The sequence below is a fragment of the Scyliorhinus torazame genome, chromosome 2 (assembly GCF_047496885.1).
Source record: "Scyliorhinus torazame isolate Kashiwa2021f chromosome 2, sScyTor2.1, whole genome shotgun sequence".
Classification (NCBI taxonomy): Eukaryota; Metazoa; Chordata; class Chondrichthyes; order Carcharhiniformes; family Scyliorhinidae; genus Scyliorhinus; species Scyliorhinus torazame.
This window is the reverse complement of record NC_092708.1, coordinates 278,392,092-278,419,910: the sequence shown is the minus strand read 5'-3', so window position 1 is coordinate 278,419,910 and position 27,819 is coordinate 278,392,092. Positions and strand designations below refer to the sequence as shown.

Sequence of the window (27,819 nt, the reverse complement as noted above, 5' to 3'; positions counted from 1 at the left end):
CTTCAGCCCAGCTTGTCCATGCCGCCCATTTTTTTAATCACTAAGCTAGTCCCACTTGCCTGCATTTGGCCCATATCCCGCTTTACCCACCCTGCCCAGTAACTGTCTAACTGCATTTTAAAGGAAAATTTTGTACCCACATCTACCACTGCCTCTGGCAGCCTGTTCCAGATGCTCACCACCCTCTGTGAAAAGAAATTGCCCCTCTGGTCTCTTTTGTATCTCTCCCTTTAAACCTATGCCCTTTAGTTCTAGACTCCTCTACCTTTGGGAAAAGATATCGACTATCTACCTCATCGATGCTCCTCATTATTTTATAGACCTCTATAAGATCACCCCAATCATGGCTGATTCTCAATCTCAATGTCATATTTCTCCTCAATCCATTTCATGCCATTAAAATCTAAAACACTATCCATCTCTTTCTTGAATGCAATAGGAAGGTGCGGTGGCACAATGGTTAGCACTGATGCCTCACAGCTCCAGGCACCTGGGCTGAATTCCGGCCTCGGGTGACGGTGAGGAGTTTGTACATTCTCCCTGTGTCGGCATGGGTTCCCTCCAGGTGCTCCGGTTTCCTCCCAGTCCAAAAATGTGCAGGTTCGTTGGATTGGCCAATTATTATTATTAAATTACACCTTAGTGTCCAAAAGGTTAGGTCAGGTTACTGGGATAGGGTGGAGGCGAGTACTGAAGTAGGGTGCTATTTCCAAGAGCCGGTGCAGACTCGATGGGCAGAATAGCCTCCTTTTGCACTGTAAATTCTATGATTCGAGGAATAGAAACATATCAAGTTGCATTTCAAGTGCCACAGGCGGCACGGTAGCACAGTGATTAGCACCGTTGCTTCACAGATCCAGGGTCCCAGGTTTGATTCCCGGCTTGGGTCACTGTCTGCACTTTCTTCCTTTGTCCGCGTGGGTTTCCTCTGGGTGCTCCAGTTTCCTCCCACAAGTCCTGAAAGACGTGCTGTCAGGTAATTTGGACATTCTGAATTCTCCCTCTGTGTATCCGAATAGCGCCGGAATGTGGCGACAAGGGACTTTTCACAGTAACTTAATTGCAGTGTTTATAAGCCTACTTGTGACAATAAAGATTATTATTATTAAGTCAAAACATACATCTTTGATTAAGCTTTTGTTCACCTGACTCAATCAACTTGTGTCGTTCGGTGTGAATTTTGTTTGATAATACCCCTGTGTAGCACCTTAGTGGATGAAAATACCCTAAATGCAAACTGTTGCGATGCTGATGTTCCAAATGCCCAAGTTCAATGCCGCCTTCTAGGCTTATTCATTACAACTACTTAATTCATGTGATTCATGGAATAGAATCACAGAATAGAATCATAAAATCCCTACTATGCAGAAGGAGGCCATTCGGCCCATCGAATCTGCACCCCACCTAGGCCAATCCCCCACCCTAACCCATCACCAGGAACAATAGGAATAAATAACTTTTGGAGTTCCCCTATTCGCTCCTTGAATGCCTGCCATTGCCTGTCACTATCTTTCTTTCAGAAATGTTTTCCAGTCCAGCATAGCCAACTCATGCCTCATACCATCATATTCTTTATTTTGAGATTCAGGACCCTACTCTCAGAATTAACTACCTCACTTTTCATCTTCATAAAGACTATCATATGGTCACTCGTCCCAAGGGTTCTCTCATCACTAGATTGCCAACTAAGCCTTTCTAATTCCACAACACCCAGTCCTGACGAATGTGATATAAAATAGTTACTTTAGAGTTACTAGTTAATGTAATGTAGAAATAAGCCACTTTGATTCTTGCAGTTAGGGACAAAGGAATTTGAGACCGCATGGAAAAAGCAGGAAGAGGTGTGTCTATGAGAGTGATGCTGCATTGATAGGGGCCAGAGAAAGGGATTGGAAGTGAGCCAATCAGAATAGATCGAACAGGTCAGGAGGGACATAGGCTGACCTATGTCCGTCGAGTATGTGAAACTTGATACCATTTGAATTGATTTTGCAGAGATCCCTTTGTCTTTTAGTTCAGTCGTTTTCTGGGATGTAAGAGGCTGGATGTCTCTTACGTTTCTGTAAGATGATTCAAGCTTGCAAGCTAAATAAATAACTTCTGTTTACGTGCGAATCCGTCTCAACTTTTATTGAGGCCAGACTGACAGAGAAAGAAATTTGGAGATCTACATTTGGTGCCGAAACCCAGGATTTCTCTGGGCGATCCTGATCCAACTGCGAAATCAGAATTAGACTGATTATGAACAGGAAGATGGGGAACAAAGGGCCCTCAATGTAGAACTGGAAAACGACCGCGCATTGATTGTTCCCCTCTTCTTATCGTCTGATTAGTCTGGTCACTCGCGGTTGGCACAGAAAGACCGCCTCGACGAAATCACAGATCAGTCTGGGGATTAGCACTTTAATTGATGGGATTTCATATTGTTGTTTCGCCTTGGGTTAGGGTTTTGGGCTGATGGGACTTTAATAATGAAGGTTCAGTCTATTATCAGGGTTCAGAGGCTGATGGGACTTAATTAATGAAGGTTCAGTCTATTATCAGGGTTCAGAGGCTGATGGGACTTAATTAATGAAGGTTCAGTCTATTATCAGGGTTCAGAGGCTGATGTGACTTAATTAATGAAGGTTCAGTCTATTATATGGGTTCAGAGGCTGATGTGACTTCATTAATGAAGGTTCAGTCCAGTATAACTGTTTTTAAATCTGAAGATGGTTCAACTCTATGTGTGAGTGTTTTAAATATATAGTTGATTAAGCTAAAATTGTCTCCTTGGACTGTAAAGTTCCGAGGTCTAGTTGAGATTGTGAGGAATGCTGCATATTGGTTGAAGCAGAAGTCTCTCAAAGGGTTAACAGCAGCAGGCGGAGTTGAAAACAGACAGTGCTTCTCACTCAGGCTTTGAGATAACAGCAGCAGCCGTAGTGTAATCGGATACCTTTCCTTTGAGTCAGTGAACACCAGCAAAGTTACGTTTTGAATTAATTAAAGGAAACCAGTGGGTTTCTCCACCTCTTTGATAAAAGTTATCATTTTCGAAAGCAATTGATTGAAATTGCCAGAATCTTAAATTTTACTTACTTGAAATAAGGTTTATCTCATTTTATCTGGAGATTAATAGAAACTTAAAGAAGATCATGGACACCATTTTAAAAAGTGTCAATCTGGAGATGATAGTTGATTTTGCTAATACTTATGATAGTTGATTTTGCTAATACTTGTGTATGTAAAAGAAAAAAAACTTGTTAAAAGAAAAATTGTTAAGATAAAGAAATAATTAAGTTGTAAATGTTATACAAGTTTGTGTTAAGCAAATTGTAAATTTAGTTCTGAGTTGAGATCAGAGCTAAGCTTGCAAGTTGCAGTAATTCAATTTGAATTTTCAAACATTTTTAAGTTTTAAAAAAAAAAAGAGAGCAAATAGAGAAAAGAAGGACACAGATCTTGAATGCGTTGAATAGCACATTTCAAAGGCCCATAAATCTTTCTGTTATCTTAGACCTGAAACCTAGGAAGATTGACGAGCCATAGGAATTTCTGGGGCGTTTTAATGAAATCTACCGGGGGCAGTCAGGCGATTTGCTGTATCAAAATGGTCAGAATTCCCCTCAATACTGTGCTATGTTAATGCATTGCCTACCACCTTCTGTGGTTACTGCTGTGAAATGTAATAACATGAATTGGACAGAGAACGACCCTTCCCAGATGGCAAGGGCAGTCAGATTTTACTGGAAGGAGGGTGTAGGCCAAGAAGGAGGCTCAGTTACAAAGGTTAAGACTGAGTATGTAATGAAAAAGGATGATCTGCGATCCCAACAAGCGGCAGAAATGGTAGTTTACCAGCAGGAGCTCCAATATAGTGACTTTGGGTGGGTGGATCAGTGAAGAGGAGGATGAGACAACAGTGCTATATTTCTATCACCCCCCAGTGGTGGACGTTAAACATTGAACAGTCACTGCATCACGTTACCCTGGCCTATGACAGAACTGGACGAAACAGGGAGTTGGAGGACAAATACCGGCCATTACTTGAGACCGAATGGCCAGTCAAGGTTACAGCCACAGTCACGGGAAAAGAAGGTACAGCCGATTTTGTTACAATATCACCACATTTATGGCCACAGTCAGCTTCGGTAAGCCCTCATATTACACGTCAGGTCCATGACCAGTACCATGCCAGGGATATGGGGCGAATGGTCAGCATCTTACCGCAGCTCGTCAGAATAGGTATGAGATATACCTTTTGAACAATCCACGTCTGACATTTAAATACTGTACCACTATCAATCCAGCCTGTTTTCTTAGTGGTCCCCCTGTCCATGAAGACGCACCTGGCCACGACTGTTTAGCCTTGATTCAGGAAACTACCACAATAAGGGGCGATTTGAGTGACATTTCGTCAGAACAACCTGACATGATTATGTGTGGTCAAATATCCCACCGGGGTTTAGTTAATGACCTACTGCAGGCCCTCCTTCTGCCAGCGCAGATTTCCGTTATTAAATGCGCTGCCCACACGAATGGTACAACCCCAGTTGACGTTGGTAATGAACGAGCAGATTGTGCAGCGCGCACAGCCGCACAAATTCAGCAAGTGATGGTGCCTAAAATGTTAAGTCAGACTAAACGATCTACTATGAATGTGTCTGCTTCTGACAAGCCAATGCCAACCATCCAAGACGTCATAAGGTTACAGGAGGACGCTCCTGAGAGTGATAAACAAATGTGGAAACGGTTAGGTTGTACATATGATTCTGTTTCCTCTTTATGGACCACGCCTGCACATCAGACTTGTATGTCTGATGTACTGGCTTTATGGGTCATCGAATGTGTACACTTTGCAACTCATTGTGGGGCTCGGGGGACTAGTGATTTGTTGCTGGACACTTGGTGGCACCCTAAAATGCAGGGGTTGGCCCAAAGTATCAGTAATCGGTGTTTGATTTGTCAGCAATATAACACCGGAAAAGGTATCCCTTGTGGGGAGGGGCAAACCCCGTTGCCCAGTGGTCCCTTTGAGACGCTCCAAATGGATTACATTGAGTTGGAAAGGTGTCAATGTTACAAATATGTTTTGGTCATTGTGGATGTGTTCAGCAGATGGGTGGAGGCGTATCCGACTATCTATAGTAAAGCTGCTACTGTGGTTAAAGTCTTGATGAGGGAAATCATTCCCCGGTACGGTATACCAGCTCAGTTAAGTTCTGATAATGGGCCTCATTTTATTGGACAAATTAACAAGGAGTTTTGCTCCCAGTTGGGCATACGCCAGCAGTTACACTGTGCTTACAGACCGCAGGCAGCCGGGGTGGTTGAGAGACACAATCAGACCCTCAAAACTAAATTGGCTAAATTAAGAGCAGACACGGGACTGACATGGCTTAAGTTGCTCCCCGTTGCCCTCTTCCAGCTGCGGGTTACACCTGCGGGACCAGCCCGGCTCTCTCCCGCCGAGATTCTTTATGGCAGGCCTCTTAGAACTCCTTGGAGCCTGCAGGTTCCCAGACGGGTTCAGTTTCATCAGATGACTGAAGAAATGACCACCTATGTTCTAGCCCTTACGCAAGTGCTCAAGGAACTCCATGGCCCAGTCCGTGCGGCTCACCAGCCATTGCCCCAGTACCTAGCTCACTTTCAGTCCAGCCCGGTAGTTATGTCATGGTCAAAAATTGGACTAGGAAGGGGTCGGAGCCGCGATGGGACGGGCCCTTCCAAGTTCTCCTTACCACCCCCACAGCAGTTAAAGTGGAGGGGCAAAGTGCTTGGGTCCACCTACATCACTGTAAATTGAGTCCATCTCCACTACTGTAAAAGGTCGGATACTAACCTGCCTCCCTTCTCCAGTGCTATTTTGCAGGTGTGGAGCATGATGGAGTGGCTACGCATAGTCTGTCTGATATTTGGCCTCACTTCGCTTGGCGTGTTATTGGCGATGGACATGGAAAAGGGGAATATTATGTATCTGTGTAGCCCCAACCAATCTACAAGGATACATCACCTATGCAAAGGTGATGTTCTTCACTGCCCCCATATACGAGGACATGGTATCGACTCATGGAAAGTCATCAAAGTTAAGGAGAATGCGGGAGTCATGAAGCAGCTGCACCGGTCCCGGCGATGGGAAGGGAACATTATATGGACATTGCCTTGTTTTTGGAATACATGTAAATTTGATTTTGGATGTGTTAAAAGTGGTACAATAAAGGTAACATCAGGCTGTCAGAAGAGTGTAGGAAGAGACCATGAGAAAGAGAAAGGGACTAGAGGGAGGACGGGGCGTGTGAGAAGGGAAGTACAGCTAGAACGTAGGTTACCGGGAGATGCACTTAAGTTAATTAAAGGCCAAACTGAGGAAAACCCGGGTAGTATGAATCTCTTCTACCAGATTTACCACCGTCTGTATGGCCAGGGACGGGTTGCCTGCTACCCAAACCCCGCAGCGGTGTCTAGGTTATTTTCTGTTTCACCGCTTTGGGGCACTCCCCAAACGGTGGTTCATTGTCAGCGTTCCGAGCCATTGCCCGAGCACGTCACTCTTCCTTACGATCCGGATTCAGCACCACCGGCTATTTGCCTTCCCCTCCCTCAGGATAATTCCCATTCACAGTACGATAGGCTGCGACGGTGGAGGGCGTACATACCTAGCCACTTCACTCCCAATAGGGATTCCCGGTCGTACGAGAATTGTTTCAGCAGTGAAGGATATGGCTGTTTGCTGGTAGAGGTGGACACAAATATAACATGTCTGTTTCCCACCTGTACGGACAGGAGGTGCCATATCACCCAGGCGTCTGGCCAATGCGTTTGTTATAACACCACTTGCGTTCCATTGAACGCTGGCCTCCAGCTCCTTTGTGGCTGGGCGAATGTCTCTCATATCACTGTTGGGAATAGGGCTTTCCGCATTGCTGGGCGGCCCGAATGGGCATTTCAAAATTGGATAAACTGGGCTACTGGGAGGTCCTTACGCAACCGATATGCTGATTGTGATGCTAGTCTCCACACGGAACAAGGATACTACTTTTTATTTAATGGTACGGCGACCAACGTTTTGTCACCCCATTTCCCCGCCAAATTGCTATAGGGACTCTAGTCCCTACCACAGTCCCCTGCCCTTCGGCGTGGAACCTGCATAATCAGTTAGCACGCCGGGCAGTCTCTGCTGAATTTTGCGAGAACTGGAAAAAACCTCAGGTTCTTGCACCCAACCGGGGCCACTCAGCCGGGTGGGGCATTCTGAGCGTATTGACACTGGGAGGTGTGGGGGGGTTCCTTGGCGGTTAGTGATCGGAATTATTTTATTTGCGGCCTTACCATCTTGGGAAATGAAACCTTGGGAGCCCTCGGGGCAATAACTAAGGAGTTGTCTCAGCTACGGTTGTTTGCAATGCAGAACCGGTATGCTCTTGACTATCTTCTGGCCCGTGAGGGTGGGGTATGCGCCATAGTACAGGGCAAGTGTATCATGGGTGTTCAGGACTTGACCGCTAACATTACTAAATTTATGGATCGCATACGGGATCACTTGGACGGGATGCAGGATCCTGACTCTTGGGGTAACTGGGGATCTGGAGGATGGAAGGACTGGTTGATAAATATGGCCATGTATCTAGTGGTAGCTATCGGCTGCATCTTTGTGGGCCTGGCCATCCTTAAATGTGTGATGGGTAGAATGCGGGGTGCACTAGATCAGATCACCGCCCCAATCACCGAGAAAAAAAATTTAACTGTTAAAATCCATGAGGGTGAGGCAGATGAAGGGGGGCTAAGACAGGAATTGGAAATGCAGCGACGGATCTTTTTAGATGAGGAACCGTAGCTATAGATTGGATAGTTCGGTTATCATGGAATGATAAAAGGAGGGAATGACGAATGTGATATAAAATAGTTACTTTAGAGTTACTAGTTAATGTAATGTAGAAATAAGCCACTTTGATTCTTGCAGTTAGGGACAAAGGAATTTGAGACCGCATGGAAAAAGCAGGAAGAGGTGTGTCTATGAGAGTGATGCTGCATTGATAGGGGCCAGAGAAAGGGATTGGAAGTGAGCCAATCAGAATAGATCGAACAGGTCAGGAGGGACATAGGCTGACCTATGTCCGTCGAGTATGTGAAACTTGATACCATTTGAATTGATTTTGCAGAGATCCCTTTGTCTTTTAGTTCAGTCGTTTTCTGGGATGCAAGAGGCTGGATGTCTCTTACGTTTCTGTAAGATGATTCAAGCTTGCAAGCTAAATAAATAACTTCTGTTTACGTGCGAATCCGTCTCAACTTTTATTGAGGCCAGACTGACAGAGAAAGAAATTTGGAGATCTACAGTCCAAGATGGCCGGTTCCCTTGTTGGTTCCTCAACATATTGGTCCAGAAAACTATCCCGCATGCACTCCAAAAATTCCTTCTCTCTTGTACTGTGACTAATTTGATTCACCCAATCTATATGCAGATTGAAATCACCCATAAATCACAGATGTTCCTTTATCACATGCATCTCTGATTTCCTGTCTAATGCTGTTCCCAACATTACCACTGCAGTTTGATGGTCTGTATACAAGCCTACAAATATTTTTTGCTCCTTGGTGTTTTTTTAAACTCAACCCATACAGATTCCACACCCCTCAATATCTTCTTCTAATCAACAATGAAACTCCACCACCTTTTCCTTTCTGTCTGTTCTTCCTAAAAACTGAATATCCCTCAATGTTTAGCTCCCATCCTTGCTCACCATGAGCCATTCCTTATTAATCCCAACTATATCATACTCCTTTATAAACATCTGCACAACTAATTAATCCATTTTATTTACCTGAACGCTTGGAGCATTTGAAATAAAAAATGGATGAATTAGTTGCGCAGAAGAGTCCTGTACACAAAAACAAGGAAAATCCAACCCAACCAATTACCGCCCTATCAGTCTACTCCCCATCATCAGCAAAGTGATGGAAGGAGTCGTGAACGCTGCTGTCAAGTAGCACTTACTCAGCAATAATCTGCTCACGGACACTCAGTTTGGGTTCTGCCATGGTCACTCAGCTCCTAACCTCATTACAGCCTTGGTTCAAACATTAGACAGGAAATCAATTTTCCATATTGCCGGGTAAGATGCCAATGGTGTAGCTGTACTGGAACAGCTTGGCTAGGGGTGCAGCAAGTTCTGAGGCTCTCGTCTTCAAAACTTGGATGCTCCAAAGTGTCTCCAGCCGCTGCTCCAGGTCTGAAACCCAGTCTTCCAGGAGCTACAGCGACAGAAACATCCTGCACACATGCTGGAAACATTCCTGGTCTCCCACGTGGAGAAAGAGCACACCATAGTTTGGAGCCCTACTGCCATGACTTACCCTTTAAATTAAATACATCCTTTTTGATATCAAATAATATTAACCAATGTTAACTAATATTAACTAGGACCTTTCTTCTCTTAAAAGAAGTTAAAATGTCTTCACGAGATAGCTGAAGGTACCTTTCTAATTCTACATATTGAACAAAAGTTCAAAAAGTCGAACAAGATTTGCAAAATACTCCATGTACAATGTTGAGTATAAGTTACGGTTTATCCACACTTGCGGGGGTTCAGTCACTGTCATTTTCATTTCAACCAGGCTATGTATACGCAAGAGAAAGTTTTTATGTTAACTCTTGATCAACCAAAATATATTCAGCGATTTGCTCTCTTTTAATAGAAGGGTCATCTCTCATCTCCCTTTAAGCATGGAAAAGGGATAGCATTCACTTTATCAGTTACCATTGCTTTTTAAAAACAAAAACATGCATGTATAGGTACAAACAAGACAGCAACATTTTGATTTTTGCCACACTCTTATCTTGTTGAATTCTATTGCCGAATGGTGCTGGAACTGGATTATCAAACAATGTTTCACGGCTTCTTCATTGACTGACCTTCTGCAACATTTAAACAAACGCCCTGATTTTGCCCCTCCTTAATTCTACAGTTTCTCTTTCAGAATTAAGGTTTTTCTGGAGAACAACTTGGGAATTTTATGTTATACTGGAGGGTAGCCAATACCGCCCGACTATTCAAAAAGAGAGGGAGAGAGAAAACAGAGAACTATAGACTAATGAGCCTAACCTCAGTAGTAGGGAAGTTGCTGGAGTCCATTATCAAGGATTTCATAGCACAGCATTTGGTATAATCAGACAAAGTCAGCATGGGTTTATGAAGGGGAAATCATACTCGACAAATCTATTAGAATTCTCTGAAGATGTAACTAATAGAGTTGACCAGGGAGAACACCGCGGTGGTGGATGTGGTTATTTACACTTTCAGAAGGCTTTCGACAAGGTCTCACACAGCAGATAACTATATAAAGTTAAAGCGCATGGGATTGCAGGTAGTGTCTCGAGATGGATAGGAAGCTGGTTAGCAGATAGGAAGCAAAAAGTTTGAATAAATGGGTCTTTTTCTGATTGGCAGGTTTGCTTAGGACATATGTTAATGATTTGAACGAGGGAATTAAATGTAGTATTTCTAAATTTACAGATGATACAAAGTTGGGTGGGAGGGTAAGCCGTGAGAAGGATGCAGATGTGCTTCAGCGGGATTTGGAAATGCTGAGTGAGTGGAAGGCAGATTATTTGAATGGGTGTAAATTGAGAGTAGTGAATACTCAGCGAGACCTTGGTGCCCTTGTGCGCCAGTCGCTGAAAGTAAGTGCACAGATACAGCATGCACTAATGAGAGCATACGTAATGTTGGCCTTCATAGTGTAGCCACCTAAATTGGCCAACTCCCGATTTAAAATGGCGAACGGCAAAGGCTGATGGGAAAATCAGCCAACATAGACAGAAACCAGCAGCTGCAGGTTTGCTGTGTATTTACCTCTGCAAAGGCCAGACAACATCGATACCAGCGACCATCAGCATACCAAAGTAGCAGCCATCTGCATACTGATGAGCAATCCCTGGGAACAATGAGTAACATTTTGGAAGCACAAAGCAAAGCCAGACTCCTCGGCGCCAGCAGGAGCCAACACAAAGGAAGTGAACGAGCACCTCAAGACCGCCCATCGATCAGGGAACCGCTCCAGTATTGGAGAAAATCGAAACAAGCGATTGGGACAAAGTCCAATCACTTGGGGCCGGGTACAGGGTCCGCCCCGAAAGGCGGGATTCCCCTGGGGACTATAAGAGTTAAGCCCCAAGTTCAAATCACTCTCTCTTCAGCTCTGCGTCCTGCCCGGGTCACCCAGTAACACGAACCAACATTAACCATGACCACTGCAGTGACTCCCGACAAAGTAAGTCTTGATTCAACGCTCGCTACGAGATAGGCGCTCCTAGCTACCATTCCGTACCAACTTCGAATCCCGCAGACTCAGAACCCGAACGAAAGGCCATTTGTTCCCCTGACCTGATGGGCCAGTCCGAAGTTAAGTATAGGCCTGTTAGTTCTAGAAGTAGTTTAGACGTAGAATTTGTGCATGAGTAGTGATTACTGTGTATAATAAATGTGCTTTGATTTAAATCTTACTAATTGGTGTATTGGGTTATTGATCATTACTTTGACTTGAACCTCGTGGCGGTATTATAAAGATACCTGGCGACTCGAGAGCAAAGGTAACAAAACAGAGCAATTGAACCAAGGAGAAAATCAGCAACAATAGAGAGAGGATTTGAGTATAGGAATAGGGATGTTTTACTACAATTGCATAGGGCATTGATGAGGCCACACTTGGAGTAGTGTGTGCAGTTTTGGTGTCCTTATCTGAGGAAGGATGTTTTGATGTCCTTATCTGAGGCAACACGGTAGCATTGTGGATAGCACAATTGCTTCACAGGGTTCCAGGTTCGATTCCGGCTTGGGTCACTATCTGTGCGGAGTCTGCACATTCCCCCGTGTCTGCGTGGGTTTCCTCCGGGTGCTCCGGTTTCCTCCCACAGTCCAAAGACGTGCAGGTTAGGTGGATTGGCCATGATAAATTGCACTTAGTGTCCAAAATTGCCCTTAGTGTTGGGTGGGGTTACTGGGTTATGGGGATAGGGTGGAGGTGTTGACCTTGGGTAGGGTGCTCTTTCCAAGAGCCGGTGCAGACTCGGTGGGAGAATGGCCTCCTTCTGCACTGTAAATTCTATGATATGATGCTATGGAGGGAGAGCAGCAAAGATTTGCCAGGCTGATTCCTGGGCTGGCAATACTGTCATATGAGGAGAGACTAAGTTGGTTCGGATTACATTCATTGGAGTTTAGAAGAGTGAGAGGGGATCTCATAAAAGCTTACAAAATGCTAATAGGATTAGACAGGGGAGATTCAGAAAGAGATGGTGGGGGTGTCCAGAACTAGGGGTCATAGTTTGATAAGAGGATAAGCTGTGAATCTTTTAGGACTGAGGTGAGGAGAAATTTCTTCACCCAGTGAGTGATGAATCTGTGGAATTCACTATCACAAAAAGTGGTTGAGGCAAAAACTGTGCGAATTACAAGGAGGAATTTGATATAGCTCTTGAGACTAAAGGGATCAAGGGATATGGGGGAAGGCTTGATCAGGGTATTGAATGTGATGATTAGCCATGATCACAATGAATGCCGGACCAGTCTCGAAGGGCCGAATGGCCCCCTCATGCGTCTATTTTCTATGTATGTAAATGCATTATGAGCCAACATCATTGCGTTTTCCTCGAGTCAGAAGAAACTTTGACTTCCAGAAGCAATTTCAAAAAACTGATTTTTTTAAAAAAAATATAAACCTGCTCTGGTCTGGCACCAGAAATCCTGCTAGCCTGACAGAAAGAACAGAAAATAATTATCTTTTCCTTTGAGTATAAAGTTTTGATTCATAGACACTCAACTTTGTGAAACACCGAAAATAGGAGAAGTAGGCTTGCTCCACCATTCAACAATGGAGGGTTGTGACTTTGGGCGTTCCTCAGGGATCAGTGCTGGTACCTTTGCTGTTTGATATATAGTTCTATAAATGATTTAGAGGAAAACGTAATTGGTTTGATTCGTAAGTTTGCGGGCAACACAAAGGTTGGTGTTGCTGATACAGATGAGGATTGTCAGAGGATACAGCAGGGTATCACGCGGCTGGGGACTTGGGTGGAGAGATGGCAGATAGAGTTTAATCCGGACAAATGTGAGGTAATGCATTTTTTAAGGTCGAATGCTGGTGGGAAATATACAGTAAATGGCAGAACCTTTAAGAGTACTGATAGGCAGAGGGATCTGGATGTACAAGTGTACAGGTCACTGAAAGTGGCAACACAGGTGGAGAAGGTATTCAAGAAAGCATACGGCATACTTGCCTTCCTCGGCAGGGGCAGCGAGTTCAAAAATTGGCAAGTCATGGTGCAGCTGTACAGAACCTTAGTTAGGCGGCACTTGGAACGCAGTGTCACGCTACCAGAAGGATGTGGAGGCTTTGGAGAGGGTACAGAAAAGATTTATCAGGATCTTGCCTGGTATGGAGGGCATTAGCTATGGAGGAGAGATTGGAGAAACTTGGTTTGTTCTCACTGGAACGACGGAGGTTGAGGAGCACCCTGATAGAAGCCTAAAAGATTATGAGGGGTATCGACAGAGTGGATAGTCAGAAGATTTTTCCCAGGGTGGAAGAGTCAATTACTAGGGGGCATAGGTTTAAGGTGCGAGGGAATGTTTTAAAAGAGACGTACGAAGCAAGTTTTTGTTTACCCCAGAGGGTGGTGGGAGCCTCAAACTCGCTGCTGGGAGAGGTAGTGGAAGCAGGTACGATAGTGACTTTTAAAGGGGCTTCTTGACAAATGCGTGAATAAGATGGGAAGAGGGATATGGTCCCCGGAATGGTAGAGGGTTTTAGTTCAGACGGGCAGCATGGTCAGTGCAGGCTTGGAGAGCTGAAGAGCCTGTTCCTGTGCTGTAATTTTCTTTGTTCTTATTATCACGGCTGATCCTCCATCTTAATGCCATACTCAAGTGCTGTCCCACCCCTTCACAGCTTTAACATCTAGAAGTCCCTTTCCTTAAATATATTCAGTGACTTGGCCTCCACAGTCTTTTGTGGCAGAGAATTCCACAGGTTCACCAGCTTCTGAGTGAAGACATTTCTCAGTCCTAAATGGCCCAACCCATATCCTGAGACTGTGACCTTTTGTTCTCGACCTCCCACCCATCCAGACGAAACAACATCCCTGAATCCAGTCTGTCCACCCAATCAGAATTCTAAACGTTAGATCCCCTCTCATTCTTCTCTATTCCAATACAGGCCCAGTTGACCCAATCTCTGCTCATGCGACAATCCTGCCACCCTAGCAGAACCTTCACTGTACTTCATCTACGGCAAATACATCCTTTCTTAGATAAGGAGACCAAAACTGCACATAATACTCCAGCTGCAGGAAGGCACGCTTGCTCTTGGGACTGAAGTCCTCTTACAATAAACCAACATACGATTTGCCTCCCTGACTGATTGCTGCACCTGCATGCTTGCTTTCGGTGACTGGTGCACGAGGACACCGAGGTCCCTTTCTACGTCAACATTTCCCAATCTATCACTATTTAAATAATACTGTGCCATTCTGTTTCTCCATTCGAGTGGATAACTTCACATTTATCCGCGTTATACTGCAAATGCCATATATTGTCCCACTCACTCAACTTAGCTCAATCCCTCACCTTCCTACCAAGTTTCATTGCAAACTTGGAAATATTACTTTTGGTTCCCTCAACCAAATAATTGATGTATATCATGAATAGCTGGGGCTGAAGCACTGGCCCTTGCAGGACCCCACTCATTACCATCTGCCACTTGGCAAAAGACCCATTTATTCCCACTGTTTCCTGATCACGAACCAACTGTCAATCAATATTACTCCCGATCCCAAGCACTTTAATTTACACACTAACCTCTTATGTGGGACTTTATCACCCTTATCTGTTTTTTTTTTTTTTAAATATTGTTATTCTCCTCCTTTTTCACATTTTCTCCCAGATTTACACCCACCAACAAAAACAATAATCAGTAATATGTCAATCCCCATATCAATAACAACGATCCCATCCTCCCACCAAACCCCAAACATTAGCCCGCATGTTCACATAAACAAATGATAAAAAGGAATCAGGAATCACCCATAGTCACCATTAACACATACAGTCCCCCTCCCGCCCCCCCCCCCCCCAACTAATGCTCGATGTTATCCAGAATGAATAACGCCAATGAATTGTAGAACGCCTCCATCCTTCCCTTTAGTTCAAACTTCTCAAGAGTGAAGAATTCCAACAGGGCACGGGGGGGGGGGGGGGGGGGGGGAGAAGAGGTTGCTCTCCATCCCATCAGGATCCGCCTTCGGGCGATCAACGAGGCGAAGGCGACAACATCCGCCTCCACACCCGTTTCCAACCCCGGCTGGCCCGACACCCCGAATACGGCCACCCGGGGGCCCGGGTCCAGTTTTACGTGCACCATAGAACATTACTGCGCAGTACAGGCCCTTCGGCCCTCGATGTTGCGCCGACCTGTGAAACCACTCTAAAACCCATCTACACTATTCCCTTATTGTCCATATATCTATCCAATGACCATTTGAATGTCCTTAGCGTTGGCGAGTCCACTACTGTTGCAGGCAGGGCATTCCACGCCCTTAATTTAAAGGCGTGTCCCCTCATGTCATCAGAGTAAAAAGGCTCTCACTGTCCACCCTATCCAATCCTCTGATCATCTTGTATGTCTCAATTAAGTCACCTCTTAACCTTCTTCTCTCCAACGAAAACAACCTCAAGTCCGTCAGCCTTTCCTCATAAGATCTTCCCTCCAGTAGAAGACATGAGTAATATCCCAACAATTCAGGAGAGTCAGGGGGCAGAGTTGAATATGGTAGCCATCACAAAGGCGAAAGTGCTAGAGAAACTAAGAGGCCTAAAAATTGATAAATCTCCGGGCCCAGATGGGCTACATCCTAGAGTTCTAAAGGAGATAGCTGAAGAAATAGTGGAGGCGTTAGTTATGATCTTTCAAAAGTCACTGGAGTCAGGGAAAATCCCAGAGGATTGGAAAATCGCTGTTGTAACCCCCCTGTTCAAGAAGGGAACAAGGAAAAAGATGGAAAATTATAGGCCAATTAGCCTAACCTCGGTTGTTGGCAAGATTCTAGAATCCATTGTTAAGGATGAGATTTCTAAATTCTTGGAAGTGCAGGGTCGGATTAGGACAAGTCAGCATGGCTTTAGTAAGGGGAGGTCGTGCCTGACAAACCTGTTAGAGTTCTTTGAAGAGATAACAAATAGGTTAGACCAAGGAGAGCCAATGGATGTTATCTATCTTGACTTCCAAAAGGCCTTTGATAAAGGTGCCTCACGGGAGACTGCTGAGTAAAATAAGGGCCCATGGTATTCGAGGCAAGGTACTAACATGGATTGACGATTGGCTGTCAGGCAGAAGGCAGACAGTTGGGATAAAAGGTTATTTTTCGGAATGGCAACCGGTGACGAGTGGTGTCCCGCAGGGTTCAGTGTTGGGGTCACAGCCGTTCTCTTTATATATTAACGATCTAGATGACGGGACTGGGGGCATTCTGGCTAAGTTTGCCGATGATACAAAGAGGGGCAAGTAGTGTGGAGGAGGTGGGGAGGCTGCAGAAAGATTTAGACAGTTTAGGAGAGTGGTCCAAGAAATGGTAGATGAAATTCAACGTGGGCAAGTGCGAAGTCTTGCACTTTGGAAAAAAGAATAGAGGCATGGACTATTTTCTAAACGGTGACAAAATTCATAATGCTGAAGTGCAAAGGGACTTGGGAGTCCTAGTCCAGGATTCTCTAAAGGTAAACTTGCAGGTTGAGTCCGTAATTAAGAAAGCAAATGCAATGTTGTCATTTATCTCAAGAGGCTTGGAATATAAAAGCAGGGATGTACTTCTGAAGCTTTATAAAGCATTAGTTAAGCCCCATTTAGAATACTGTGAGCAATTTTGGGCCCCACACCTCAGGAAGGACATACTGGCACTGGAGCGGGTCCAGCGGAGATTCACACGGATGATCCCAGGAATGGTAGGCCTAACATACGATGAACGTCTGAGGATACTGGGATTATATTCATTGGAGTTTAGGAGGTTGAGGGGAGATCTAATTGAAACTTACAAGATAATGAATGGCTTAGATAGGGTAGACGTAGGGAAGTTGTTTCCATTAGCAGGGGAGACTAGGACCCAGGGAGCACAGCCTTAGAATAAAAGGGAGTCACTTTAGAACAGAGATGAGGAGAAATTTCTTCAGCCAGAGAGTGGTGGGTCTGTGGGATTCATTGCCACAGAGGGCGGTGGAGGCCGGGACGTTGAGTGTCTTTAAGACAGAAGTTGATAAATTCTTGATTTCTCGAGGAATTAAGGGCTATGGAGAGAGAGCGGGTAAATGGATTTGAAATCAGCCATGATTGAATAGTGGAGTGGACTCGATGGGCCGAATGGGCTTACTTCCGCTCCAATGTCTTATGGTCATACCAGGCAACATTCTGGTAATCTGGAGATCCTCTGCACCCTTTCCAATGCTTCCTATAATGCGGCGACCAGAATTGCATGCAATACTCCAAATGCGGCCACACCAGAGTGTTGTACAGCTGCAATATGACCTCATGGCTCCTAAACTCAATCCCTCTACCAATAAAAGCTAACACACCGTACGCCTTAACAACCCTCTCAACCTGGGTGGCAACTTTCAGGGATCTATGTCCATGGACACCGAGATCTCTCTGCTCATCCACACTGCCAAGAATCTTACCATTAGCACAGTACTCTGTCTTCCTGTTATTCCTTCCAAAATGAATCACCTCACACTCTTCTGCATTAAAGATTCCACTTTAGAGATTACCCTAAAAACCTCGTTCCAGTAATCCTGTAGCTTTGGAAAGGACCAAAACATATGAACGTGATTTGCTGGCCCACCCCCACCCCGCAACATTCACACACATCTTCTACCCCTTCAAAGAATCAGCTCATTCTCGCCCTCGTGAGGTGTGCTCTATACACCACCTTCAGCTTTATCAGCCCCAACCTCACACACGAGGTGGAGGCATTCACTCTCCGGAGCACAGAACCCCTCCTACATACCCACTCTTCCTCCCACTTTGCTTTGATCCCACAAATCTGTGGTTCCCCCGAACCGGCATTTCCCTTGACCCTGCCCCCAACCCGAAATGATAGTGAAACTGCCTCCAAATTCCCAATGAAGCTATTATTACCGGACTCCCTGAGTATTTCCCCGGGGCCATCGGGAGTGGCTCTGTTGCTAGCGCCTTCAATCCCGACCCCCTGACCCTCATCTATTCTACCAGTTACATACAACATAGAACAGCACAGTACAGGCCCTTCAGCCCACGAATTTGTGCCGACCATTTATCCTAATCTAAGATCAACCTAACCTACACCCCTTCAGGTGCCTGTCCAAGAGTCGCTTAAATGTCCCTCATGACTCTGACTCCACCACCTCTGCTGACAGTGCAATCCAAGCACCCACCACTCGCTCTGTGAAGAACCTACCTCTGACATCTTCCCTATACCTTCCTCCAATCACCTTAAAATTATGTCCCCTCATGGCAACCATTTCCACCCTGGGGAAAAGTCTCTGGCTATCCACTCTATCCATGCCTCTCATCACCTTGTACACCTCTAACAAGTCACTTCTCTTCCTTCTTTGCTCCAGCGAGAAAAGCCTGAGCTCCCTCAACCTTTCTTCAGAAGACATGCCTTCCAGTCCAGGCAGCATCCTGGTAAATCTCCTCTGCACCCTCTCCAAAGCATCTATATCCATCCTATAATGAGGCGACCAGAACTGGACACAATATTCCATGTGTGGTCTAACCAGTGTTTCATGAAGCTGTAGCAAAACCTTACAGCTCTTAAACCCAATCCCCCTGTTAATGGAAGCCAACACACCATACGCCTTCTTTACAACCCCATCAACCTGGGTAGCAACTTTGAGGGATCTATGTACATGGACCCAAGATCCCTCTGTCCCTCCACACCTGCAAGAATCCTGCCTTAAACCCTGTATTCAGCATTCAAATTTGACCTTCCAAAATGAATCACTTCACATTCAACTAGGTTAAAGTCCATCTGCCAGCTCTGCACCCTGTCAATGTCCTGTTGTAACCTGCAACAGCCCTCAACACTATCTACAACTCCACCAACCTTGGTGTCATCGGCAAACTTACTAACCCACCCTTCCACATCCAAGTCATTTATAAAAACCACAAAGAGCAGAGGTCCCAGAACAGACCCCTGCGAGACACCACTGGTCACCAACCTCCAGGCGGAATACTTTGCACTACCACTCGCTGTCTTCTTTCGGCCAGCCAATTCTGTATCCAGCCAGCCAAATTTCCCTGTATCCCATGCCCCCTAACTTTCTGAATGAGTTTACAATGGGGAACCTTATCAAATGCCTTACGGAAATCCATATACACCACATCCACTGCCCGACCTTCATCAATGTGTCTCGTCACATCCTCAAAGAATTCAGGATGTGTGAGGCTTGTGAGGCATGACCTGCCCCTCACAAAGCCATGCTATCTTTAATCAAACTATGTTTTTCTAAATAATCATAAACCCTATCTCTCAGAATCCTTTCGAAAATTTTGCTCACCACAGACGCAAGACTGACTGGTCTGTAATTCCCAGGGATTTCTCTATTTCCTTTCTTGAACAGGAGAACAACATTTGTTTCCCTCCAATTTTGCACTGAGTGCTGAATTTGGTGCATTTGAGTGCGATAGTGAGAGTTTGGTGACCGAGGGAGTTAGGGGAGGAGGGAGTAAGGTGCTCCTTTCATTCTGTTTCCGACATTTCCGCAAAGAGTGCGAAGAGAGCCAGGAGTTTACAGGAAGTGTAGCTGACTGGGAGCAGAGTCGGAGGGCGGAGATCTAGTTAGTCCACACAGCAGCTATATTCTGTAAGGTAAGAGGGAATGGAGGCTAGGCCAGTTACATGCTCCTCCTGTAGGATGTGGGTGGTGAGGGATACCACCGGTGTCCCCACTGACTATACCTGCGGGAAGTGCACCCAACTTCAGCTCCTCAAAGACCGTGTTAGGGAACTGGAGCTGAAGCTGGATGAACTTAGGATCATCCGGGAGGCAGAGGGGGTGATTGAGAAGAGTTACAAGGAGGTAACCACACCCAAGGTACAGGACAAGAATAGCTGGGTTACAGTCAGGGGGAAAAAAACAAACAGGCAGAAAGTGCAGGGATCCCTCGTGGCCGTTCCCCTTCAAAACAAGTATACAGTTTTGGATGCTGTTGGGGGGGGGGATGACCTACCGGGGGAAGGCCCTAGCGGCCAGGTCTCTGGCACTGAGTCTGGCTCTGGGGCTCAGAAGGGAAGAGGGGAGAATAGAAAAGCAATAGTTGTAGGAGATTCAATGGTTAGGGGAATAGATAGGAGATTCTGTGGTCGCGAGCGAGACTCCCGGAAGGTATGTTGCCTCCCGGGTGCCAGGGCCAGGGATGTCTCGGATCGTGTCTTCAGGATCCTTAAGGGGGAGGGGGAGCAGCCAGAAGTCGTGGTGCACATTGGTACCAACGACATAGGTAGGAAAAGAGGTGTGGAGGTAATAAACAAGTTTAGGGAGTTAGGCTGGAAGTTAAAAGCCAGGACAGACAGAGTTGTCATCTCTGGTTTGTTACCGGTGCCACGTGATAGCGAGGCTAGGAATAGGGAGAGAGTGCAGTTGAACACGTGGCTGCAGGAATGGTGTAGGAGGGAGGGCTTCAGGTATTTGGATAATTGGAGCGCATTCTGGGGGAGGTGGGACCTGTACAAGCAGGACGGGTTGCATCTGAACCAGAGGGGCACCAATATCCTGGGAGGGAGGTTTGCTAGTACTCTTCGGGAGGGTTTAAACTAATTTGGCAGGGGAATGGGAACCGGATTTGTAGTCCAGCAACTAAGATATTCAGGACGCCAAAGCGTGTAATGAGGCAGTGGGGAAGGGAACACTGACAAAGGAGAGTACTTGCAGGCACGGAGAGGGGTTGAAGTGTGTATACTTCAACGCAAGAAGCATCAGGAATAAGGTGGGTGAACTTAAGGCATGGATCGGTACTTGGGACTACGATGTGGTGGCCATCACGGAAACTTGGATAGAAGAGGGGCAGAAATGGTTGTTGGAGGTCCCTGGTTATAGATGTTTCAATAAGATTAGGGAGGGTGGTAAAAGAGGTGGGGGGGTGGCATTATTAATTAGAGATAGTATAACAGCTGCAGAAAGGCAGTTCGAGGAGTATCAGCCTACTGAGGTAGTATGGGTTGAAGTCAGAAATAGGAAAGGAGCAGTCACCTTGTTAGGAGTTTTCTATAGGCCCCCCAATAGTAGCAGAGATGTGGAGGAACAGATTGGGAAACAGATTTTGGAAAGGTGCAGAAGTCATAGGGTAGTAGTCATGGGCGACTTTAACTTCCCAAATATTGAGTGGAAACTCTTTCGATCAAATAGTTTGGATGGGGTGGTGTTTGTGCAGTGTGTCCAGGAAGCTTTTCTAACGCAGTATGTAGATTGTCCGACCAGAGGAGGGGCAATATTGGATTTAGTACTGGGTAATGAGCCAGGGCAAGTGATAGATTTGTTAGTGGGGGAGCATTTTGGAGATAGTGACCACAATTCTGTGACTTTCACTTTAGTAATGGAGAGGGATAGGTACGTGCAACAGGGCAAGGTTTACAATTGGGGGAAGGGTAAATACGATGTTGTCAGACAAGAATTGAAGTGCATAAGTTGGGAACATAGGCTGGCAGGGAAGGACACAAGTGAAATGTGGAACTTGTTCAAGGAACAGGTGCTACGTGTCCTTGATATGTATGTCCCTGTCAGGCAGGGAAGAGATGGTCGAGTGAGGGAACCATGGTTGACAAGAGAGGTTGAATGTCTTGTTAAGAAGAAAAAGGTGACTTATGTAAGGCTGAGGAAACAAGGTTCAGACAGGGCATTGGAGGGATACAAGATAGCCAGGAGGGAACTGAAGAAAGGGATTAGGAGAGCTAAGAGAGGGCATGAACAATCTTTGGCGGGTAGGATCAAGGAAAACCCCAAGGCCTTTTACACATATGTGAGAAATATGAGAATGACTAGAGCGAGGGTAGGTCCGATCAAGGACAGTAGCGGGAGATTGTGTATTGAGTCTGAAGAGATAGGAGAGGTCTTGAACGAGTACTTTTCTTCTGTATTTACAAATGAGAGGGGCGATATTGTTGGAAAGGACAGTGTGAAACAGATTGGTAAGCTCGAGGAAATACTTGTTAGGAAGGAAGATGTGTTGGGCATTTTGAAAAACTTGAGGATAGACAAGTCCCCCGGGCCTGACGGGATATATCCAAGGATTCTATGGGAAGCAAGAGATGAAATTGCAGAGCCGTTGGCAATGATCTTTTCGTCCTCACTGTCAACAGGGGTGGTACCAGGGGATTGGAGAGTGGCGAATGTCGTGCCCCTGTTCAAAAAAGGGACTAGGGATAACCCTGGGAATTACAGGCCAGTTAGTCTTACTTCGGTGGTAGGCAAAGTAATGGAAAGGGTACTGAAGGATAGGATTTCTGAGCATCTGGAAAGACACTGCTTGATTAGGGATAGTCAGCACGGATTTGTGAGGGGTAGGTCTTGCCTTACAAATCTTATTGAATTCTTTGAGGAGGTGACCAAGCATGTGGATGAAGGTAAAGCAGTGGATGTAGTGTACATGGATTTTAGTAAGGCATTTGATAAAGTTCCCCATGGTAGGCTTATGCAGAAAGTAAGGAGGCATGGGATAGTGGGAAATTTGGCCAGTTGGATAACGAACTGGCTAACCGATAGAAGTCAGAGAGTGGTGGTGGATGGCAAATATTCAGCCTGGATCCCAGTTACCAGTGGCGTACCGCAGGGATCAGTTCTGGGTCCTCTGCTGTTTGTGATTTTCATTAATGACTTGGATGAGGGAGTTGAAGGGTGGGTCAGTAAATTTGCAGACGATACGAAGATTGGTGGAGTTGTGGATAGTAAGGAGGGCTGTTGTCGGCTGCAAAGAGACATAGATAGGATGCAGAGCTGGGCTGAGAAGTGGCAGATGGAGTTTAACCCTGAAAAGTGTGAGGTTGTCCATTTTGGAAGGACAAATATGAATGCGGAATACAGGGTTAACGGTAGAGTTCTTGGCAATGTGGAGGAGCAGAGAGATCTTGGGGTCTATGTTCATACATCTTTGAAAGTTGCCACTCAAGTGGATAGAGCTGTGAAGAAGGCCTATGGTGTGCTCGCGTTCATTAACAGAGGGATTGAATTTAAGAGCCGTGAGGTGATGATGCAGCTGTACAAAACTTTGGTACGGCCACATTTGGAGTACTGTGTACAGTTCTGGTCGCCTCATTTTAGGAAGGATGTGGAAGCTTTGGAAAAGGTGCAAAGAAGATTTACCAGGATGTTGCCTGGAATGGAGAGTAGGTCTTACGAGGAAAGGTTGAGGGTGCTAGGCCTTTTCTCATTAGAACGGAGAAGGATGAGGGGCGACTTGATAGAGGTTTATAAGATGATCAGGGGAATAGATAGAGTAGACAGTCAGAGACTTTTTCCCCGGGTAGAACAAACCATTACAAGGGGACATAAATTTAAGGTGAAAGGTGGAAGATATAGGAGGGATATCAGAGGTAGGTTCTTTACCCAGAGAGTAGTGGGGGCATGGAATGCACTGCCTGTGGAAGTAGTTGAGTCGGAAACATTAGGGACCTTCAAGCAGCTATTGGATAGGTACATGGATTACGGTTAAATGATATAGTGTAGATTTATTTGTTCTCAAGGGCAGCACGGTAGCATTGTGGATTGCACAATTGCTTCACAGCTCCAGGGTCCCAGGTTCGATTCCGGCTTGGGTCACTGTCTGTGCGGAGTCTGCACGTCCTCCCCGTGTCTGCGTGGGTTTCCTCCGGGTGCTCCGGTTTCCTCCCACAATCCAAAGATGTGCGGGTTAGGTGAATTGGCCAATGATAAATTGCCCTTAATGTCCAAATTGCCCTTGGTGTTGGGTGGAGGTGTTGAATTTGGGTGGGGTGCTCTTTCCGGGGGCCGGTGCAGACTCGGGGGGGCCGAATGGCCTCCTTCTGCACTGTAAATTCAATGATAATCTATGATTAATCTAGGACAAAGGTTCGGCACAACATTGTGGGCCGAAGGGCCTGTTCTGTGCTGTATTTTCTATGTTCAATCATCCAGTAGTACTCCAGTGGAGAATGAGGACGCAAAGATCATCGGCAACGGCGCAGCAATCTCCTCCCTCATTTCCCGTAGTAACCTTGGGTATATCCTGTCAGCCACAGGCGACTTATCTTCCTGATGCTTTTCAAAATTTCCCCCACATCCTCCTTCTTAATATCAGCCTGTTCGAGTCGATTAACCTGGTTCACGCTGTTCTCATGAGCAACAAGTTCCATCTCTCTAGTGAATACTGAAGCAAAATATTCATTTAGGGCCTCCCCTATCTCCTCAGACGCTAGACACAAGTTCCCTCCACTACCGAGGCAGCACGGTGGCATTGTGGATAGCACAATTGCTTCACAGCTCCAGGGTCCCAGGTTCAATTCCTGCTTGGGTCACTGTTTGTGCGGAGTCTGCACATCCTCCCAGTGTGCGCGTGGGTTTCCTCCAGGTGCTCCGGTTTCCTCCCACAGTCCAAAGATGTGCAGGTTAGGTGGATTGGCCATGATAAATTGCCCTTAGTGTCCAAAATTGCCCTTAGTGTTGGGTGGGGTTACTGGGTTATGAAATGAAATGAAAAGAAAATCGCTTATTGTCACAAGTAGGCTTCAAATGAAGTTACTGTGAAAAGGGTTATGGGGATCGGGTGGAGGTGTTGACCTTGGGGAGGGTGCTCTTTCCAAGAGCTGGTGCGAATGGCCTCCTTCTGCACTGTAAATTCTATGTTAATCTATGTTTATGTTAATCTATGTTAATCTTCAGCAAACTCCAGTAGGTTTGCCAAACATGATTTCCCATTTATAAATCCATGTGATATTTGCCAAGAGTCCAGATATTGCACCCTTACTGACTCTAGCATTTTCCTACTACTGATGTTCGGGCATTCAGTCCGCAATGCCCTGTTTCCCCCCTCTCTCCTTTACTTAAATAGCAGGGTTAAATTTTTCCACCGTCCATTCTGCCAAGGCTGTTCCAGAATCTATAGAACTTTGGAAGATGACAACCAATGGTTTGACTATTTCCATGGCCAACTCCTTTAGTTCCCTGGGTGTAGAATATCTGGCCCCATGAATCAAGTGTTTCTCACAAAGGGCAATATCAGGATGCTGGTTAGCTTTTCTGGAAGACGATGCTATCCAAAATCTACACTAGCATCCTTGTGATAAACCCGAGCAATAGCTGACTGGCTACTTAACTCACAATTAAATGCCTGATAGCTTGCCAGTTTAAAGCTATTTTTAAAAATTTAAATGAAAAGTAAGTTCATATTGGTAACTCTGGATTTGTTACTGATACTTCCTTATACACTGGATGATGTAGGAAATTTCGATTCAGGTTTGTTCGTGTTAATGAGTGAAGTGTTCTGCATTAATAATGTGTCCAATAGATACAGGACCAGGGGAGGGGGGATGAGGGGCGATGGCATGGGCATCGAGGGCAAGGGCAGGGGGGCGCTACAATGGCTGAGTGTGTGTGTGTGTGTGTGGGGGGGGGGGGGGGGTAATGAGGAGAAACTGAAAGAACAGCCAATGAATGGGCACCGGCTGATACAGAAAAATACAATGTACATATTAGAAATTCGCCAATGAATTAGACACAATTCCAATAAACAGTTTCAGACAATGACAGACTACAACGGGTATTACGGTGATAAAACGCGAAGTCGAATTGATATTGACAACAGATTTACTGTTTGAAACCACCTCTCCAGTAGGCAATTTGGCAGATATTTAGTGAGATGACTCGCTATCACTTATTTTTTCCCAACGACCTATGTCGAAACCGGAAATTTAGATAAAATTTCGACCTATATAACAATTATGCTTCAATAAACAGGAACGGGTTCAGGGACCCGGGCTTCAGGCCCCAAACCGCCCGCCTCTTTACTCTTCCGCTACCTCAGCTTTGCTGTCTTAAGTCTAAAGCACCAGAGTCGCACGGACAATTTCCACAGCGCCATTCAGGCTTCAACCTAACTCACCGTCGCACTGGTTTCCTCATCCCCTGGATTAACCTCTTCCAGCACCGCGTCTCCCTCCTTCTTTGTTACTTTGCAACGGCGCTCAGATTCAAATTCGCAGCTTCCGGCGCGTAGTTCTGTTCAACCCGGAAGCCCCAACAACAACTGTGACCTCTGGCCAGGGAAGGGCGTGACCCACAAATGCCATGAGCTTTCAAACCGTGGCTCTTCACACTGCGAGACATTCCAGGACGGCGATCTTCACAACTGCGGGAGAGCCCAGGACGGGGATCTTCACACTGTGTGAGTCCAGGACGGGGATCTTCACACTGCGGCATATTCCAGGACTGGGATCTTCACACTGCAGGAAATTCCAGGACGGGGATCTTCACACTGCGGCATATTCCAGAACTTGGATCTTCACACTGCAGGAGATTCCAGGACGTGGATCTTAACACTGTGGGAAATTCCAGGACAGGGATCTTCAAACTGCGGGAGATTCTAGGATGTGGACCTCCCACTGCGGGAAATTCCAGGACATGGATCTTAATGCTCCCGGAGATTCCAAGACGTGGACCTTCACACTGCGGGAGATTCCAGGACTTGGATCTTCACACTGTGGGAGACTCCAGGATGGGGACATTCACACTGCGGGGGATGCCAGGACATGGATCTTCACACTGCCGCAGATTCCAGGATGAGGATCTTCACACTGCGGGAGATTCCAGGACTTGGATCTTCACACTGTGGGAGACTCCAGGATGGGAATATTCACACTGCGGGGGATTCCAGGACATGGACCTTCACACTGCCGCAGATTCCAGGATGAGGATCTTTACACTACGGGAGATTCCAGGACGTGGATCTTCACAGTGCGGGAGATTCCAGGACGTGGGTCTTCACACTATAGGAGCTTCACACTGTGGCAGCTTCCGGCGCGTAGTTCTTCTCAACCCGGAAGCCCCAATAACAACTGTGACCTCTGGCCAGGGAAGGGCGTGGGCCACAAATGGCATGAGCTTTCAAACCAGGGATCTTCACACTGCGAGAGATTCCAGGACGGGGATTTTCACACTGCGGGAGATCCAGGATAAGGTTCTTTACACTGCGTGAGATTCCAGGACGTGGATCTTCATACTGCGGGAGATTCCAGGACAGGGCTCTTCACAACTGCGGGAGATTCCAGGATTGAATATTCACATTGCGGGAGATTCCAGGATGGGATTCTTCACACTGCGGGAGATTGCAGGATGGGGATTGTCACACTGCGGGAGATTCCAGGACGGGGATCTTCATACTGCGGGAGATTCCAGGACAGGGATCTTCACAACTGCGGGAGATTCCAGGATTGGATATTCACACTGCGGGAGATTGCAGGACGGGGATCTTCATACTGCGGGAGATTCCAGGACATTGATCTTCACACTGCGAGAGATTCCAGGAAGGGGATCTTCATGCTGCGGAAGATTCCAGGACGGTGATCTTCATACTGCGGGAGATTCCAGGACAGGGATCTTCACAACTGCGGGAGATTCCAGGATTGTATATTCACACTGCGGGAGATTCCAGGATGGGGATTTTCACACTCCGGGAAATTCCAGGACAGGGATCTTCACACTGTGGGAGATTCCAGGACGGGGCTCTTCACACTGTATGAGATTCCAGAACTTGGATCTTGACACTGCAGGAGATTCCAGGACTTGGATCTTCACACTTGCG

At 46.1% G+C, this 27,819-nt stretch overlaps 1 protein-coding gene across 2 annotated transcripts in view; it reads right to left on the bottom strand.

Annotated features, from left to right (window-relative positions):
- LOC140398981 (G2/M phase-specific E3 ubiquitin-protein ligase-like) overlaps positions 1–26,255 on the bottom strand; it is a 449,971-nt gene extending 423,716 nt beyond the window's left edge. The window contains exon 1 of one of the 2 annotated variants that reach the window (XM_072488016.1): positions 26,122–26,255. Coding sequence is in view for 1 of the 2 variants with exons in the window: in XM_072488009.1 (XP_072344110.1) it covers positions 26,122–26,141 (20 nt within the window). In the remaining variant the exon portion in view is untranslated. The remainder of the gene's footprint in view (positions 1–26,121) is intronic. The other variant, XM_072488009.1, reaches the window with a different exon arrangement.
- Positions 26,256–27,819: the final 1,564 nt, after the last annotated feature.